Source organism: Dromaius novaehollandiae, chromosome 3 (assembly GCF_036370855.1).
Source record: "Dromaius novaehollandiae isolate bDroNov1 chromosome 3, bDroNov1.hap1, whole genome shotgun sequence".
Taxonomy (NCBI): Eukaryota; Metazoa; Chordata; class Aves; order Casuariiformes; family Dromaiidae; genus Dromaius; species Dromaius novaehollandiae.
The window spans coordinates 70,521,749-70,537,114 of NC_088100.1; the positions used below are offsets into that span (position 1 = coordinate 70,521,749).

The 15,366-nt window shown below is 41.7% G+C and overlaps 1 protein-coding gene across 1 annotated transcript; it reads left to right on the plus strand.

The window, feature by feature from the left end:
• Positions 1-3,316: 3,316 nt before the first annotated feature.
• FBXO5 (F-box protein 5) lies at positions 3,317-10,707 on the plus strand. The gene is made up of 5 exons (XM_026122210.2): positions 3,317-3,419; positions 5,333-6,069; positions 6,282-6,372; positions 7,595-7,756; positions 9,604-10,707. The coding sequence occupies exons 1-5, from the start codon at positions 3,414-3,416 to the stop codon at positions 9,853-9,855; spliced, it is 1,248 nt and encodes a 415-aa protein (XP_025977995.1). The 5' UTR covers positions 3,317-3,413; the 3' UTR covers positions 9,856-10,707.
• Positions 10,708-15,366: the final 4,659 nt, after the last annotated feature.

Here is a 15,366-nt window from a genome sequence, read left to right on the forward strand (position 1 = left end):
TCAGATCATGAAAGACAACATAACTTGTTTCCTCATAATAGATAAACAGTTTTCTTACCTGCTGAGTAGAAGGTGTTATATGAGACATTATTGCTGCAGTAGTACACTTAAAAAGTAATTGTGACTGGCCCAGAAGTACCTGCAGTTTTTACTTTCTCCATTGAGAAGATACTGATACGCCACTCTCAAAAGGTAGGCAGAAATGAGTGAGCTATTTCTAGTTCCAGGTTTCATTCAGACAAAAGTTTAGACATCAGTAACAAATAGCTTACCTGAGTTAGCAAAAAAGTGCTATTTTGTTAGAATCATTGAATGAACATGATAAATGAGTGACTCTGGTACTGATCCAGAGATTTCACAAAGCAGATTTGTTAGTATCACTTACACATGGCGTGGGAGAGGGAGTTCTTCAAAGTGCATCTCCTTCATTTCTTCATGGCCCTGTGGCACTTACTAAAAACACAAAGAAGAATTCTTTAGGAATATCCCCTTTTCCAACAAAAGCTGTTGAAGCCAAGGGGCGAGTTATGTGAATTACTTCAGGAAAGAATATATTTTTTCTTGAGTCAAAAGTGAAAAGAAACATTACGATATTGTTTGGCTGTCTTGAAGGCTGATAGGATTTCAGTCTCTATTTGGCTTCAGTTTTTCAATTTCTGCTTTACATTTGTAATTGGCTGTCCAGCTTATTAGTTTTCTAAAGGTTACATGATATGAATGGCATCTCTGGCTCTTCTATTTAACAGCATCTTAAATTGATTGATCTGTAAAAGCAAAGTAAAACTTTTGCATTTCTCAACTACTGATATATGTGTATATATTTATATTGGTGGATAAATAAGAATTTTAACTTTTATATTAGACTGTTTTACAGTCCCTAATATGTAGTAATACAAACCCTGCAGCCTTCATGCCACATTATCCCATCATGCATGGTACATATGCATGTATATATGCACACCCAGAATATATTTAAAATATAAATACCAATAACTACTCAGAACCAAAGGAAAAACTTTACCACAGTACAGTTTACTTTCAGACTTCTCTTTAATTAAAATCAATAAAATCAATAGGAAAAATTAGAGTAGAAACAAAGTAAATGCAACAGGGTTTGCTACTGGTGACTTATAGAATAACATTATTTAAAAATCCTGTATAAAATCCAGTAAGGAATGCAAATACAAAACTGATTATTATCAGGTTCATAATTATCTTCTCCTCTTAGATTTAGTCTGTATTTGGAACAAATGCCTGTGGGGGGAAAAAAAAACATGTATAGAATCATTTATGACCTTTATCAGCTTTGTTTTCTAGGAAATACTGCATGGTAACTATGATTAAGTTCCAAATCTTTACATTAAAGATGCATACATTAAGACATAGGAGTGCCTATATGTGTAAAATGAGATACACTTATACCCTGTTGATGTGAGACCTTAGGTGTAGATTTACTAGCAGGTTTACAAGTCCAACTGGCACATAAGGAAATAAAAATAAAAGCTGATTAATTTTGTGTAAAATAATTATATATTCATTGGAGCAGAAGCTAAGGACTGAGGTTTTCATCCCTACCAGATCAGTGCTGTAACCCAAAAACATTAGAGCCCTTCTCACACTCTTCTTGACTTTACTAATAGCCAATTTATCTTACACTAGATGATGGAAGGAGTTTGAGATTTCTTCAGTCTAACTTTAGCTTTATATCCCCCCAAGCAAATGAGGGACATCACCAACATCTACTGCATAAAATATAATGGTGTCTCTGTCACCCTAGATGTTGCCTATTGTTCCACCGGTGGGCTTGCTGGTCAGCTTGTGCTTGGCTCACAGCACCCCTGTTCTTGTTTGTCCCTTAAACAAATACCAGATGCTTTATCGCTTAGCAAGTGGCCATGCTTGGATCAGTGTGAGAAAAGCTGACATCGTGACATGATTCTGGCAGGAGGCTGACAGAGGTATCCCAAAACTCTCATCTGACAGTGTTGTACAAGGTGGACTTCTTTACCTTGACTTGTCCTGTGAATCCAGCCCTTTGACCATAGGATTAACAGTACCTCCTGGCAAGCTTTACTCCTTAAGGACTTGAAGACTGTTTTTTGCTCTGTATTCGTTTTAATGAAAGATTTATTTTCTCACAAAGCTGTGGCTTCACAAATAACGGAACCTTCTTGAACTGTGAGAAGATTGTGTTTTCAGGTGTGGTGGGATACCTCCTCTACTTACGTTCAGTTTGCTTAGCTTCCAGAGAATTCTCTCCTTGATCTGCTAAGAATTAATGTTGGTTATACTTAAAAAGAAATAAATTTCTTGAGAGCATTAACAGAACTGCCTTCCAGCCATGGAGGGGAATCTAGGTGTATGATCCACCACCACACTTAACAAATGGTGGTATTGACACTGAGTGTGCAGAAAAATGATCTGTCTATCCCAAACATATTGATCTGAAAATAAATGTAAGTATAGGTAGGCATCAGGTAGCACTTAAATGTGTGTCTTATACCAGTAACGCAGAATTAATTCATTCTTTTAGATAAACTGAGTAAGAGATTAATCATATACAAAGAAACGGGAGAAGGCAGTTGCAGGAATGGATCAGAAACTGGCACTGCTTGCTAGTGGCTGCCTGGCAGATCATACATATGTTCAGTGTGAGTTTAGAAGTTTCTTCTGCCCTGTTACCACTTTCCACCATTAAACCTGCATTCTTTGTGAGCCATTTCTCCACCGAGCACTTTGCAGGCAAGATGCAGTTACAGGAATAAATACGATCACGCACATTGTTCCGAGGAGCTTTGTGAAATAGCTGGGGCCCGCCGGAGGAACACGGACGGGCGTTTGCAAAAGGGGCAGCGCCGGGTCCACGACAGCGGGGGCAATGGGGTTTCTTCTTTTCTTTTACAGTAGCGCCTGTGCTGCTCCGGGGAGGACCGCCAGCACACGCCTCGCCGCCGCGGGATGGGGCTGCGGCCGCCGGGGGCGGCTCGCCGCGCCGGGGCAGCCGGCACAGGGGTAAGTGCGGGCCGGCTTCCCGGGGGCTGCGGCAACGAGGGGCGGCCCCACCGCGGGCGGCCGCTGACAGCGCGGGGCGCCGCGGGCGGCAGAGGCCCCGGCCCCGCCCCCGCGGTCTCCCGCGTTCCGCCCCCTTCGCGGAGCGCGCGCGCGCCACCGCCGCGGCCACTAGCCTCGCTCCTCGCCGGCCGAGGAGGGAAAATGTGAGCGGGGCCGGCTCCGCCCGCCCGCGGCGCCGCGGATTGGCCCCCGCCTCCTGCCCGCCTCCCATTGGCCGCGCCGCCCCCGCCGGCGGCGCCCCATTGGCCGCCGCGATTTTGGATACCAAATTCAAAGTTTTTAAAAGTACCCGGCAAGGGCGGCCGCGCACTCACTGCCCACGGGCTGTGGCGGCTGGAGCTATGCAGGTGAGAGCGGGCGGCGTGCCGGGCCGAATTGGGCCGGGCCGAGCCAAGTCGAATCGTGCAGGGCCGGGCCAGGGAGGCCCGTCGGCTGCAGGCTGCCCTGCCGCAGTGCGGGCGCGGAGGGCTGCGCGGCGCGCGGACCACCGCGGAAGGCGCCCTTGGGGGCCGGGACTCGTGGGGCGCCGGGTGGCCGCCGCCGGCGCCGTGCGGGGAGGCGAGCGGCTCGGGGGGAGGCGCAGTGAGGGCGTCTTCGCTCTCCGCAGCCCGGCCGGCAGCGATCCCGCCGGCGGGACGGGTCCGCGGCGCATGGGCGCCGGCGGGGAGCGCCTGGCCCCGCCGCCCGGGTCGTGTGGGGCCGCCCCGCCGCCATTCCCCTGCCCCGGGGCCGCCTGGCCGGGCCGCCGCGGCCGGGGGGCGCCGATGCTGCCGGCGGGCGGCGGTCGAGGCGGCGGCGCGCAGCGCCGTCTCCCGCCCGGCGGGCCACGCCGCCGGGAGGGCGGCATCCCCCCGGCGCGCTCCTGCCCGCCCCGCGGCCACCATTTTGGGGGGAAAGCCTCAAATGCGAGGGAAAGCGGAGAGCCCGCAGCCACGGAGCGCGGTTTCTGGTGGCCCCGGGGCTGGCAGGGCCCGCGAAGCTTGTCTACCTGCCTTGGACCCGGGCCATCTTGAGCGCTGGGCGGGAGCAGCCTGACAGCGCAAAGCCCCTGCAGCTCAGTACATTTCGTCAAAAGAGGGTTGAGGCTTCTGCTGTAACTGCGGTACCTCAAAAACACGGGGTAGAGGTGGGGGGTTAATTTCTAATTCTAAACGGATTCAGCCCAGTAGCTCCCCTGCTCACAGCTCCCAAGTGCTGGGAGGGAAAGGGGAGAAGGTGTTACACCTATCCCCTGTGTCTTACCCACAGTGAACAAAAAGCTAAATGTATTTGCTCCATTATTCTATCCAGTATCGGTAAGAAGGGACTTTTTCTCTGGAGCATACATGAAATGCCTCCATTTCTCTTCTACTTTTTCCAAAACTATTGAAAATGCTTAAGTCTCCTAAAATACTTGTTCAAATGAGGAAGCTTATTTTGCATTCAGATTGTAAAGGTACATTGAAAATTACTTTTCCTTACATTTAATACAACAGGGATGGCTTCCTCTTCCCCTTCAGCGTTTCCCCATCCCCCCACAATTGTTAATATAGATAGCCCCAGACTTGGGGGGAGGGGAAAGAATTTGGTCAAGAAAAACTGTTTCCCCATCTCTGTCAGTCCCAGGGTCCTTTTCTTCTACCTATTTAAAAACATGCTGTGTTACTGTATTTCACCTTAATCATTGTTTAATGGTGTCTGCCTCTCCTTGTAATTTACATGTACAAGCGAGCATGCATACAATTTGCTTGTACCACCCCCCTCTCCCCTGCCATTGCAAGACATCTGGCTGCATCAGTAACCTTGCCTCTGGCCTTGGATACAAACCCTTCTGGTGGCTCTGTCCTGGTCATCCCAACATGAGCTTTCTGGGCACTCTGCTATCACTCACGGGCCTCAGAAATGGCTTTCACCAGTGCCCCTTGCAGGAACTGCAAACGTCCTGAGTATATAGATTGCATTTAGGGCAAGAAGTAAAGTCAATGGTGTGCCTAAAAGTAATCTATATTTAAGGGAATGGAGACAATATACATGATCCAGTCAGTTTTCTCAGCCCTGTTATATGCAGCATAAACCTCCTGTTCTGAGAGGATCTCACATAGATTTAGTGTGTGGCTACACAAATCCTTAGTTGTCTGTGTTCGGCACTAGAGGGTCAGTTATATAAAGCTTAAAATTCGTAGTTGCAGAAGACAGACACAATTTCTTAAAAAGAGGGGAAAAAAAGGCTTTGTGATGCAGTTTATGTAGCCTTCTATTAATGCTGTTGTTGTTGTTGCAGGATATGAACAAAATAATGAAAACAAACCTTGACCATTCTTTCAAAATGAAATGTGATTTTAATTGTACCTCTCTTCACTCTGGGTTCACACCATCAAAGTCTGCTATGGAAAAACCAAGACTGGAAGAATCCTGCCCCTTGAGTTATGAGGAAGGGTTTTGTAAAGACTGTGCCAAAGAGTGTCAGAAAGTATTCCTTAGTGAATCATACCATGCGGTCCCCAGAAATCTAGATCTTAAAGATGAAGGAAGGCCTGTACATAACAAAGAAAACAAACAAGTAACCCAGAGACTTGGTGAAGGTGTCTATGAAATGGAGGCACTGGAAAATAGTAAATTTAATGATGACAGTGGTTACTCCTCTATGTTAAGCAATCAGTACAGTGATCCAGTAGAATATGAGGATAGTATACCCTTGGCTGGAAATCTCTGTGACACACCAAAGCACTGTCTCATGAAGAACCAAAACCAAGTACAGTTTTCAAAGAAGACTTTGTTGCCAGTAATCCATTATGAAGAATTGATTTGCTCAACTTTGAAAAAAAGTGGTAAAAGAAATCTCAAGTCTTGGACTGCAGCAGACAAGATTGTTTTTAGGGGAAAGTTTGAACTTCATAACCTGATTGGAAAGAAAATGGGGTTAGACAGAATAGACATTCTTGCCGAACTCTTCCAAAAGAACCTGAAGCATATATTAGCAAACATCTTAAGGCACCTTGATGAGATGGATTTAATAAAGTAAGTATATTGATCTTCTAGGTATTTTATTGGGAAAGCAAAAACATAATCAGATGGCTTAAAAATATTTTAAATATGAAGCTTGGAACATTTGCTCAATGGTTGGTATATTATTAAGTTGTCACCTAACTGCAAAATTGTTCCTACTGTTGAATAATACCTTTTTTTCCCTCTTTCAGAAGGTAACTGACATGTCTGTATTTTCATTACAGTGTTGCCAAAGTCAGCAAAACATGGAAGAAGATTCTACATGAAGATAAATGGGCTTTCCAAACATATAGTAAAGCTGTGAAAAACATTTCTGTAAGTTTTTGTACTTGCTGGATATCTTAAGCCTAAATCAGTGGTGTCTTTTTGTTATTTCAAGACTACTTCTAGCCTTAAGCAATCACAAAAGAGATCTCTGGTAGAAAACAGTTTCACTGGAGTGTTTGAATTTGTCCTGTTAGGATGCCCAATCTCAAGCATTGCGAATCACTTTATCTTTAGTGCCTTAACTATTTTTGGAGTCCAGAGATGGTTGACTGAAAAGGTTACCCAAGTAGATGTTCTTAAGAGCTTCCACATGTCCTGTATTACAAAAGAAAAAGAGCATCAGCTCCAGCACTGCGTGTTGGGTAGGGCATGGACCCTCTCAGCAGATAGCTTGCTTACTTCAGCATGGCCACCTATCCAGAAGGGAGAAAATGTAAGAGACACTAACCAGCCAACAGTGAGATTTGGATCTCCTACTTGTGCTTTCCAGCAGCAATTTCTGAAGCGTGATGTCAGCTACAGATAATTGAAAAGCCTTTTCATATAAGCTACACCTAATGCCCACCTTTTTTGTTGTATAAAATGATAAAAGCAGATCCAACTACACTAGCATTACACTTATTAAGGCAGGGCTCTTCTAAAACACTAGGAGTGGTTTTTTTCCTGAGATGGAAAGAAATGAAACCAGGCAGAGAATTTACCACAGAATATGGTCACTAGCTTCAATTTTATATAGTGCTTCATGATGCTAGTCTGGGATGAAACAGCTGGACGCCACTGATATGAGCATTCATCCTGTTAAGTTTGATCCCCTTCTGCCACTGTGCATTCTGTTTAACTTGAAGTGCAAACTTGCAAGATCAGGGGAGGGGAGGAATTGACCCCTCAGAAGGGAAAGGTGTAAGCATTCCTGTTCGCCATAAAGAAATAGAAATTTTGCTTTGCGCTTTAAAACGCTGCAGTGACTAATTTGCATGCTCTGTATAAATAATGATGATGTGTTAATAAGAAAGTGAATTTCATTATGTAATAGAAGATAATTGGTTTTGGTGGTCTGAACCAGGGGTCTTTTCTATACAGTAGTAGTTCCTGAGAAAGCTAAGGTAAAATCGGTAGCATGCTACCTGCTATGACAATTAATAGAAATCTTCTAGCCAGAGAAGGAATTAAAGATAAGTTGTTAACTCATGCTAAACAAAGTCATTTCAGATTCTATAAACAGTTAACAGATCTGACTCTTAGTTTTCTTCATGTTTTTTCTTTTTATTAGGATGGCATTAAAACATCAGAACATGCTGCAACAAGGGAATATGTTCTCTACCGAGCAGCTTTAGCTTCTGTTCAGAAAGCCACCCCACCAAATAACTTTTATAAAAAAGGCACCAGATCCAAAGCATCCAAGAATCACAGCAGACTCATGGAGTTTTCTGAGGTAACTGGTGTTTTCATTCATCTTTAACTACTCACATGTTGTCAGGCACATGATCAGCTTATAAAAGATATTTCTAAAAGTAGTATCTTCAGCTCGAATTGCTTATAATTCTTATTTGTATGGCTACCAGATTTTTTTCTTATTGAGCCAGTTTTAAGAAACTGTCAAAAACTAACTGCATGGTATTAATACACTGGGATGTTCTACATATTTTCCCCCCCCCTAAGTGCTTAGGTAACATCAAAATGCCTTAGTGATTTTTTTTCTTAAATTTTGGCATGGATCAGACATGAAAAGTTTAGTCATTTCCTCTTAGTTTCTGTGGGCTTATGATGAATCTGGTGCTTTCTAGATATACAGTCCCCCAAAGCTGTCAATTTTCCTTCAACACTGATGGTCAATTTCAAAATTATTTGGCATTGAGGCCAAAAAAGCCAAAGACTAAGTAGTTAGTTTTGAAAACTGAAATGAATATCCCCCCTGTTCATGTTATGCTGCTTTTTCAGTTAATTTCTGAAATTGGAATGGCTTTCTTAACTATATATTTGAAGTGTGTCCCAGATTTGGAGTTTTAATTCAGATTGTTTAGTCAACAACTGCTAATAACTAAGTTTTTAGATACAGACTTTTTCATTCAAGGACTATAATTTTCTAATCTTTGCTATGGAGCAAAGAGCTATGGACACAACTGTCACAGATAAGTTATTAGGTTTAGAGACTGATTTCAGCAAGGTGCACTGCTTTGTAGAAGTAGAAACACTGGAAGTGTGGATTTCCCTTCACCTTGTTATTTTTCTTAAGCATTTTTTCACCTCTAGGTGCAGCCCTACATTGCAAGGGTATTACAAGACTTTTAAAAATGTCAGCTGAAAGTCATTGTTAATAAGCAAGGGATATTCCCAACTAGCAAAGCAGTTCTTACTCTCAAGCTCAAAAATCTTTATTTTCAAATTGGTGAGGTAAAGATACAAAGTCTGTTTAGAAGTGGCCACAGACTTTCATTTTGTAGCAAGCTTTATAAAACAGACAAGAGACAATCAGACAGGAAAGTATGATCAAGCTGTTCTAGAACAAATATACAGTACTTTGTAGTGTAACGAATCTGAAAGTGCAGCTGTAAACTAAAGTAGCAGTCTCAATTTTTGCTTGCCCTGATAAGAAAGTGTATATATATATATGTGTGTGTGTGTGTGTGTCGGTATGCCCATGCATGTGTTTAGATTATAAAAACATTTTGCTTTTAACAATTGAGCAATATAACCTGTTATATACAACTGTATAATTTTCAAATGCCAAATAATTTTGGATGGTTCCATTTTTGACACAAAATGATTAATTTGAGAAGCTTAGGAATTGTTTAATTTCTGGTGTCTCAGGCAGTGCCCCACAACTGATGATTTTGAACTCACTGATCACTTTTTGAAAATGTTGACAGTAATTTTAGTTCAGATTTTTTTCTCCTTTTAAATGAAAGCAGCTAACTAAATCCCCATCCTTGGGTGAGGTTTGGAGAATTCAGCAGTTAAATCTGTGTTACTTTTCTTACTGTTTTGCATTTAATCTGTCTATGCAGTGTTTTAGTCACCTGTAGCTGTGTAAACAGTAAGAATTTTAAATTGGTTACCTCTAATCCAGTTGAAAATATCTGCAGTTATAGACTGATTACTTGTGTTCAATTTCATCAGAATTTGATAAAACAGAATTACAATAAACTTGTAACTTATTTCTCTAGAGTAGGAGAAAAGTTAAAATATACAGTGTGTTCTGTGGTAGTTAAATAACATCAGGGAATGTTTGGGGTGTGTGTTTATCTTCCACTTATGACTTTCTTTATACTTTTCCAATAGGCTGCCAAGACTTTGAAAAATTCTGAAAGCCTTAAAGTCTGCCATCACTGTGGCTCACCTGCAAAGTATGACTCCTATCTACACAGAGCAATATGCAATCGTGAAAGCTGTGGCTTTGACTTTTGCACAAAGTGCATGTGCAGCTACCACAGCTCCAGTGACTGCATGAGTAGCAAACCAGTGAAACCAAACTCTAAGCTAGGGCCACTTCCCGGGACTAAGAAAAGCAAACAGAATCTACGGCGATTGTGATCCGTCCTAATACAAGTTGACAGATAAGCCATAAAAGTTCTTTCAGATATAAAAGTTACCCAAGAAGAAAACCAAACATGAAAATGCTTCCTGCTATTCTATATTCAAAAAACCAAAAAAAAGTTAATTGTATAATGCAATATTTGGTCTTGTTTAAATTCCTGAGAATTTTCACAAATATCCATTTTAAAATGTCTTACTAATTAATAAGTATAAAAGAAAACTCTGGATATGGATTCTAATAACATTTTAAATATAGTGTTGACAGTTTCTATCTGCAGTGTTCTAGTCTTCAAAAACTGCCCACAGTAATATTCAACAAAGTAAAAAAGTCATCTTTGGCAAGTACCCTTCCATGTGTAACAATTTTTGAATAGCAGAACAGAAAAGCATAAATTTTGTTTTAATTAAATGTTTGCTCTTGGTGTTCCAAAAGTCTTTTAAAGCTTTTATAGTGAAAATTTAAGGTGGGTGAGGTCCATTTTAACATAAAATTGTGTGGGGACTCTAGATTTTACTATTTTTTGAGGCTTTGCCTTAATTTTAAAATGTGAAAGTTTACCATTTTATCTGATGATTTGCCTTATGTGACTCTTTTGTTGCCGTGCCTTCATTCTTCACTCATTCAGGGGTCATTGTGATCCTATCCTTTCCAATTTAAAAAAAAAAAAAAGAGAGAAAAGTACTGTATCTTGGCTATATTGCTAAAAAAAAAAAAAAAGCCTTTGGTTTGCTATTTTTTCCAAATTATAAGACATATTTTAACTATTTGTATATATTTGTAAATACCACTTTAAATATTTTCATGTGTTTGTGTTGTAAATGTGAAAATAAATTACTGGTTTCAACAGATAGATGTCTGGACTTTGTTTATAATCTTAAAAGTTTACTCTTCATGCTTGTTTCCCAGTATGTGATTCTTAAAAATGTTGACTAACAAAGACCAATTGTCTCTTCTGTTTTTGTGTAAATCCATTCTCATGCCGTGACCCTGCAGCTTACCTAAAAGCTCTCAGTAGGAAATTTCTGTAGTCTCTGAACAAGCGCATTGAGTGGAAAATTTTCTATGGACTGAATTTATGGGCCTATTGTAGAACCAACCCACTAACAGTAAACTTGTGCTTGGTATTCCATGGCAAAGAAGGGCAAGTTTTCAAGAAAAGCACTGATTGTGCTGTCAAAAATGACTGCTGATTTTTTTTCAGTCATTTTTATTGTTTACATCAAGAGTAAGCAAATAACAGACTGAGAAGACAGCCTAGTAGGTCCTACTTGAGTAGTTGCTTCTTCCTTGAACTTCTGGTAGAGCAGTATCAAATGCTGCATTGCATCTTTTTCTGCACTTGTTAATTTTTCAGTTATGATGCTGCTGGTAAAACAGTTGTGTGGAATCATTAAGGTTTTGCCGTTAGGTGATAACTTAATAATATACTAACTTAAATCTGAGACTTAAAATAAGAACCTGACTGAATACTATGAAGAACTTTCATTTCATGCAGCTGTGGTCTATTTAAGTCCACTTATAGGAAGAAATGCTCAAAATCCAATTGTGAAAGCTAAAAGTCTTCCAACCTGTTATACTTTATTTTATTCATTAGGCCACAAAAATTTCAGTAACCAATCCCATGCTGTAGGCCAGAAAGAGTGGTGTTTTTATGGAGGATAACAGCTCTCAGCTGTTGGATATTGATCTATAGTATCTCTTGTGAGACATGAAAAATAGCCGGTGGCCAGTGACTTGATTTACTGCTATTTATGATTAGACTGTTAGTAAGCCATAGGCCTAGAACAAATATGTAAAATGTTGTGAACAAGTTGGTTATTTTCTTCTGTGCCTACTGAAATTCCTCTGTCCTGAATAGCACAGATATCCTAATGTGAGTTCAGTAGAATTGCCCTTTCCTGTAGATTGTTTTTTACAATTGTGGCACAGGCATGCAGCCTTAGACTAGTGTTGTAGAATTTTATACATCTTAAATTAAAGTTTCTGTGCCTGTTTTGGAAATAAATGTGGGCATTTCAAACTTTAACAAATTTACCATTTTGAGTTTTGGATTTCCTAAGGCAAACTATTACCACTCACTTGTAGGCTTAACAGTTTGTATGAAGAAAAAGCAATGGACAGCTTTTTTTTCTCCCCTTAGAAACTGATCTTTCCTAACAAGGGGGAACATAGTAGTAAAGGCAGAATAATGTTAAGGTCTGTACTAAGCCTATCTTCAAACTACCTTACATGTATAATCAACATGAGAGTTCCACCTAGCATAAGAGAGTAGTATAGCAATTGCTATACAGAGACAAGTCATTCCCAATTGCTATAGCTGTGTTGTCAAACAGCTTTCAGACTCCCCCCTTTGCAGCCAGAGTGATGTTACAGGATAAGGGTGATAAATACATGCAGACTGGCAGAGTTCCCTAACTGGTCTGGGCAATAGAGTACATGTCCCAGTTACTCGCTCATCTCTAAGCACGATTCTACATTAGTAAGAAGCAAGAGATACTTCTCTGTGCTGTAATTTGCCACAGCTAGTAGCCATTTGACCTGTTCCAAAAAACTCTGCTGATGGCTTACTCCATAACTTTGTCCTAACCCTGGTAAGGGAGGCAAAGACAGGGATTTACCTCCTGAGGTGACTTTCTGAAATCAATAGTGACTCAAAAACTCAATAGTTTTCTCTCTTGCACTTACTATGCCATTTTGAAAAATCCCTGTTTAGGTACTACCTGAACAGTTTAAAGAGGTGTTTGTACCTTTTTGAAAAATGTTAAGATGATAACTATCTCAGCTGTCCCACCTCAGCAACCAGAAAAGCTGGAGACAAGTGTTAGGTGGTGATGATTAATTTGATAATATAGTCACTTGCAAAACAGGACAGGCTTGTATGCACCTAGCAGTGTAATTTATCCTCCAGCAGCAGCTTTTTGTGCTGTGAGGGCTCGGAGACAGGGAAGAATCAAAAGAGGAAAAACAATCTTGCTTGAGCTTTGCAACATTTGGCACCTTAGCATAGCACACAATCTATCTATCTGACATTTTTTGAGGAGGCTTATTTCTGACACATGGCAAAACTTCGGTATATATCAAGTTATACTGTCACTAGTCGAAGGCTCCATTACAAAGAACCTACGTTCTAAAATGACAGAATAGTTTATTTGACAAGAAGTTTAAAATGCAAAGTTGTGGCAGCTATTACTCTCCAAAAATGTCAGAATATTTCATAGTAAAAATGTACTGTCTGCCCTGACTGATACGGTTTAAAAGATTTTCCTCTCCATCTCAAAAAATCCACACCTAAAGCCAAAGACTGACATCTCCATTGAGGAAATGATGCTGTACCCTAGAGATTTAAAAAAATTAAATGTTCTGGAAAGGAAAAGCCACAAGATGGTGCTCTTGAAACACTGCATGAAGCCAGATTCATTGACTTCCTTTTTGCTGAGTTCATCAAGAATATATTTCCTCCATGTCCATTGTGTAAGCATTGAACATAGCTATCCTTCTAGTTACTATTATCAAGGTTAATTGCTTTAAATCTGTACTTGAAAGAACAAAACCCAAGTCCTGTATTCAATTTTGGGTTCTAACATTTGTTTCAAAAATATTTGTGTAGAACATGTAATTGTTTACTACACTTGATAAAATACAGGCTCCTTCTCTAAAAGCTCTATCTTGCTGGTAGATACACATACTTTCCTCAAACAGTGATTGGCTGCACTAAAAACATTTCTTTTGCTGTCCTGGTGCCCCAGCAATGACAAGTGGAGAGTGAAGCTGTAAGTCCAAGGCAGCTGCAGAGGCCTGTGGCAGGCTGGGGGTAAAGGGCTGGCTCATAAAACCATTGCTTCTCACCCTTTGCACAGCACCCGTCTGGAGTGAGCGGGGAGTGGACCTTTGCCTGTGTGCTTCTGATTCACTTATGCTCAACGAACATGTATGTGACTGCTATGGAATGAACCACCTCTCTTTTCTGGCAGAAGTTGAATATACTGAATTGCAAAATATCCAAAAGGCTTAGCAAGAATACATGAGGCAATGTCTTTCCTCATACCAACATTGGCTCTGCTGAGCTTGCGGGGAGTTGGTGTCTTGATCTGAAACCCCATTAACTGAATGCAGGAATGGGCAGTTTCTGTGATACACGCACGATTCTGGAATACATTTCATATGATAGAAAAGATTCTCTCTCTCTAATATATATAAAATTTGGAGCAGAGGATGAGGAATTACAGAGATGGGAGTTTTCTGGAATGGGAGTCTTCTACCTGAGGATGAACAAATCAGCATGTCAGGCTCACTGCATTTTTAATCTTACCTTGCAGTTGTTTATCCCCTGGAAGGAATAGGGGGGAGAGAGAGAGAAAAGCGTAGTGCTGATTTCCTGACATAAAAGCAAGGGTCTACTTGAGCCTGCAGGCACATACAGAAATAGTCAAAGGTTCAAATAAAGCAACACTTATTTTTGCAGATTATAATAGCCATTGAGATGGTTCACAGCTGAGGGTTTGTCTGTTAAAGTTTGGCATTGCTCTGCTTTTTACATTTGGTACTGCACTTAGAGTACTTCAGCACAGCACCCCAACAAGCTGAGGGCTTTGGAGATATTTTGAGAAATTAAGATACAAAAAAATACAGTGACCCATGTTTGCTGACTACTCTGTAGATGTTGATTTAGTTCTGGGAGGACAAGGGCCTGAGCGGTGCCCTCTGCAGCCCATGGCCAGCTGCAGCAGAGGGGCCAGCCCCATGGCCCTGAGGGCGACCCGCAGCCAGGGAGGGCAAGGGAACCTCTGTTCCCCAGTTGCCCACGTCCTAAGTGCAGCGCAGGTTTTTGGGGGGGTGCCAGAGGTGCTGCTGCCCTTGGTGGAGGCAGCGGTGCCCACCACTGGCCTGGTGGTACAGGGGCCACTGTGGGGCTGGGGACAGGGCTGAGGAGGCGGCTGCAGAGGATGGCGGCACAGCCGGGGCATGGGTGAGCCCTGGTACTTCTGGGGAGTGCAGGAAGGGTTTGGGAAGTCATCTGGGGAAGACTGCAAGGCCGGGGGGGTGGGGGTGGGGGGGTGTCTTTGTGCAGCGCTAAGGTTGCCAGTGTTTTTGATGGCTAAAAAGCAAAAGTTGTTTGGTAGCATTTGATGCTACCTTATAGCCCAACCAAGACGGTACTGATTGATATGCTCTGGTATTGCTTTAAATGGCTACTATGTCTCGCTGAGAGGCTTACAGTGGACACGGCTATGCCTGTGTTTCACTGGCAAGAATATTACCTCTTGAAACTCTAGGTTTCTGCATTTCTCTCTATTTCCACCAGAGTGCGCAGTACACCTTCGCAAAAGTGATGAAACCTACTGCAAGGGACTTAAATGGTCGCTTGCTCAGGCAGGAATCATAAAGCAAACATTATGATACAAGACCTCGGAGACTTACCTCTTATGTTTAGTGTCATTTTATAACGGTCTACCTCAGCTGAGTTAATTACATCGTACAACAAGTTTTTGTTAGTCATATGCAGATCT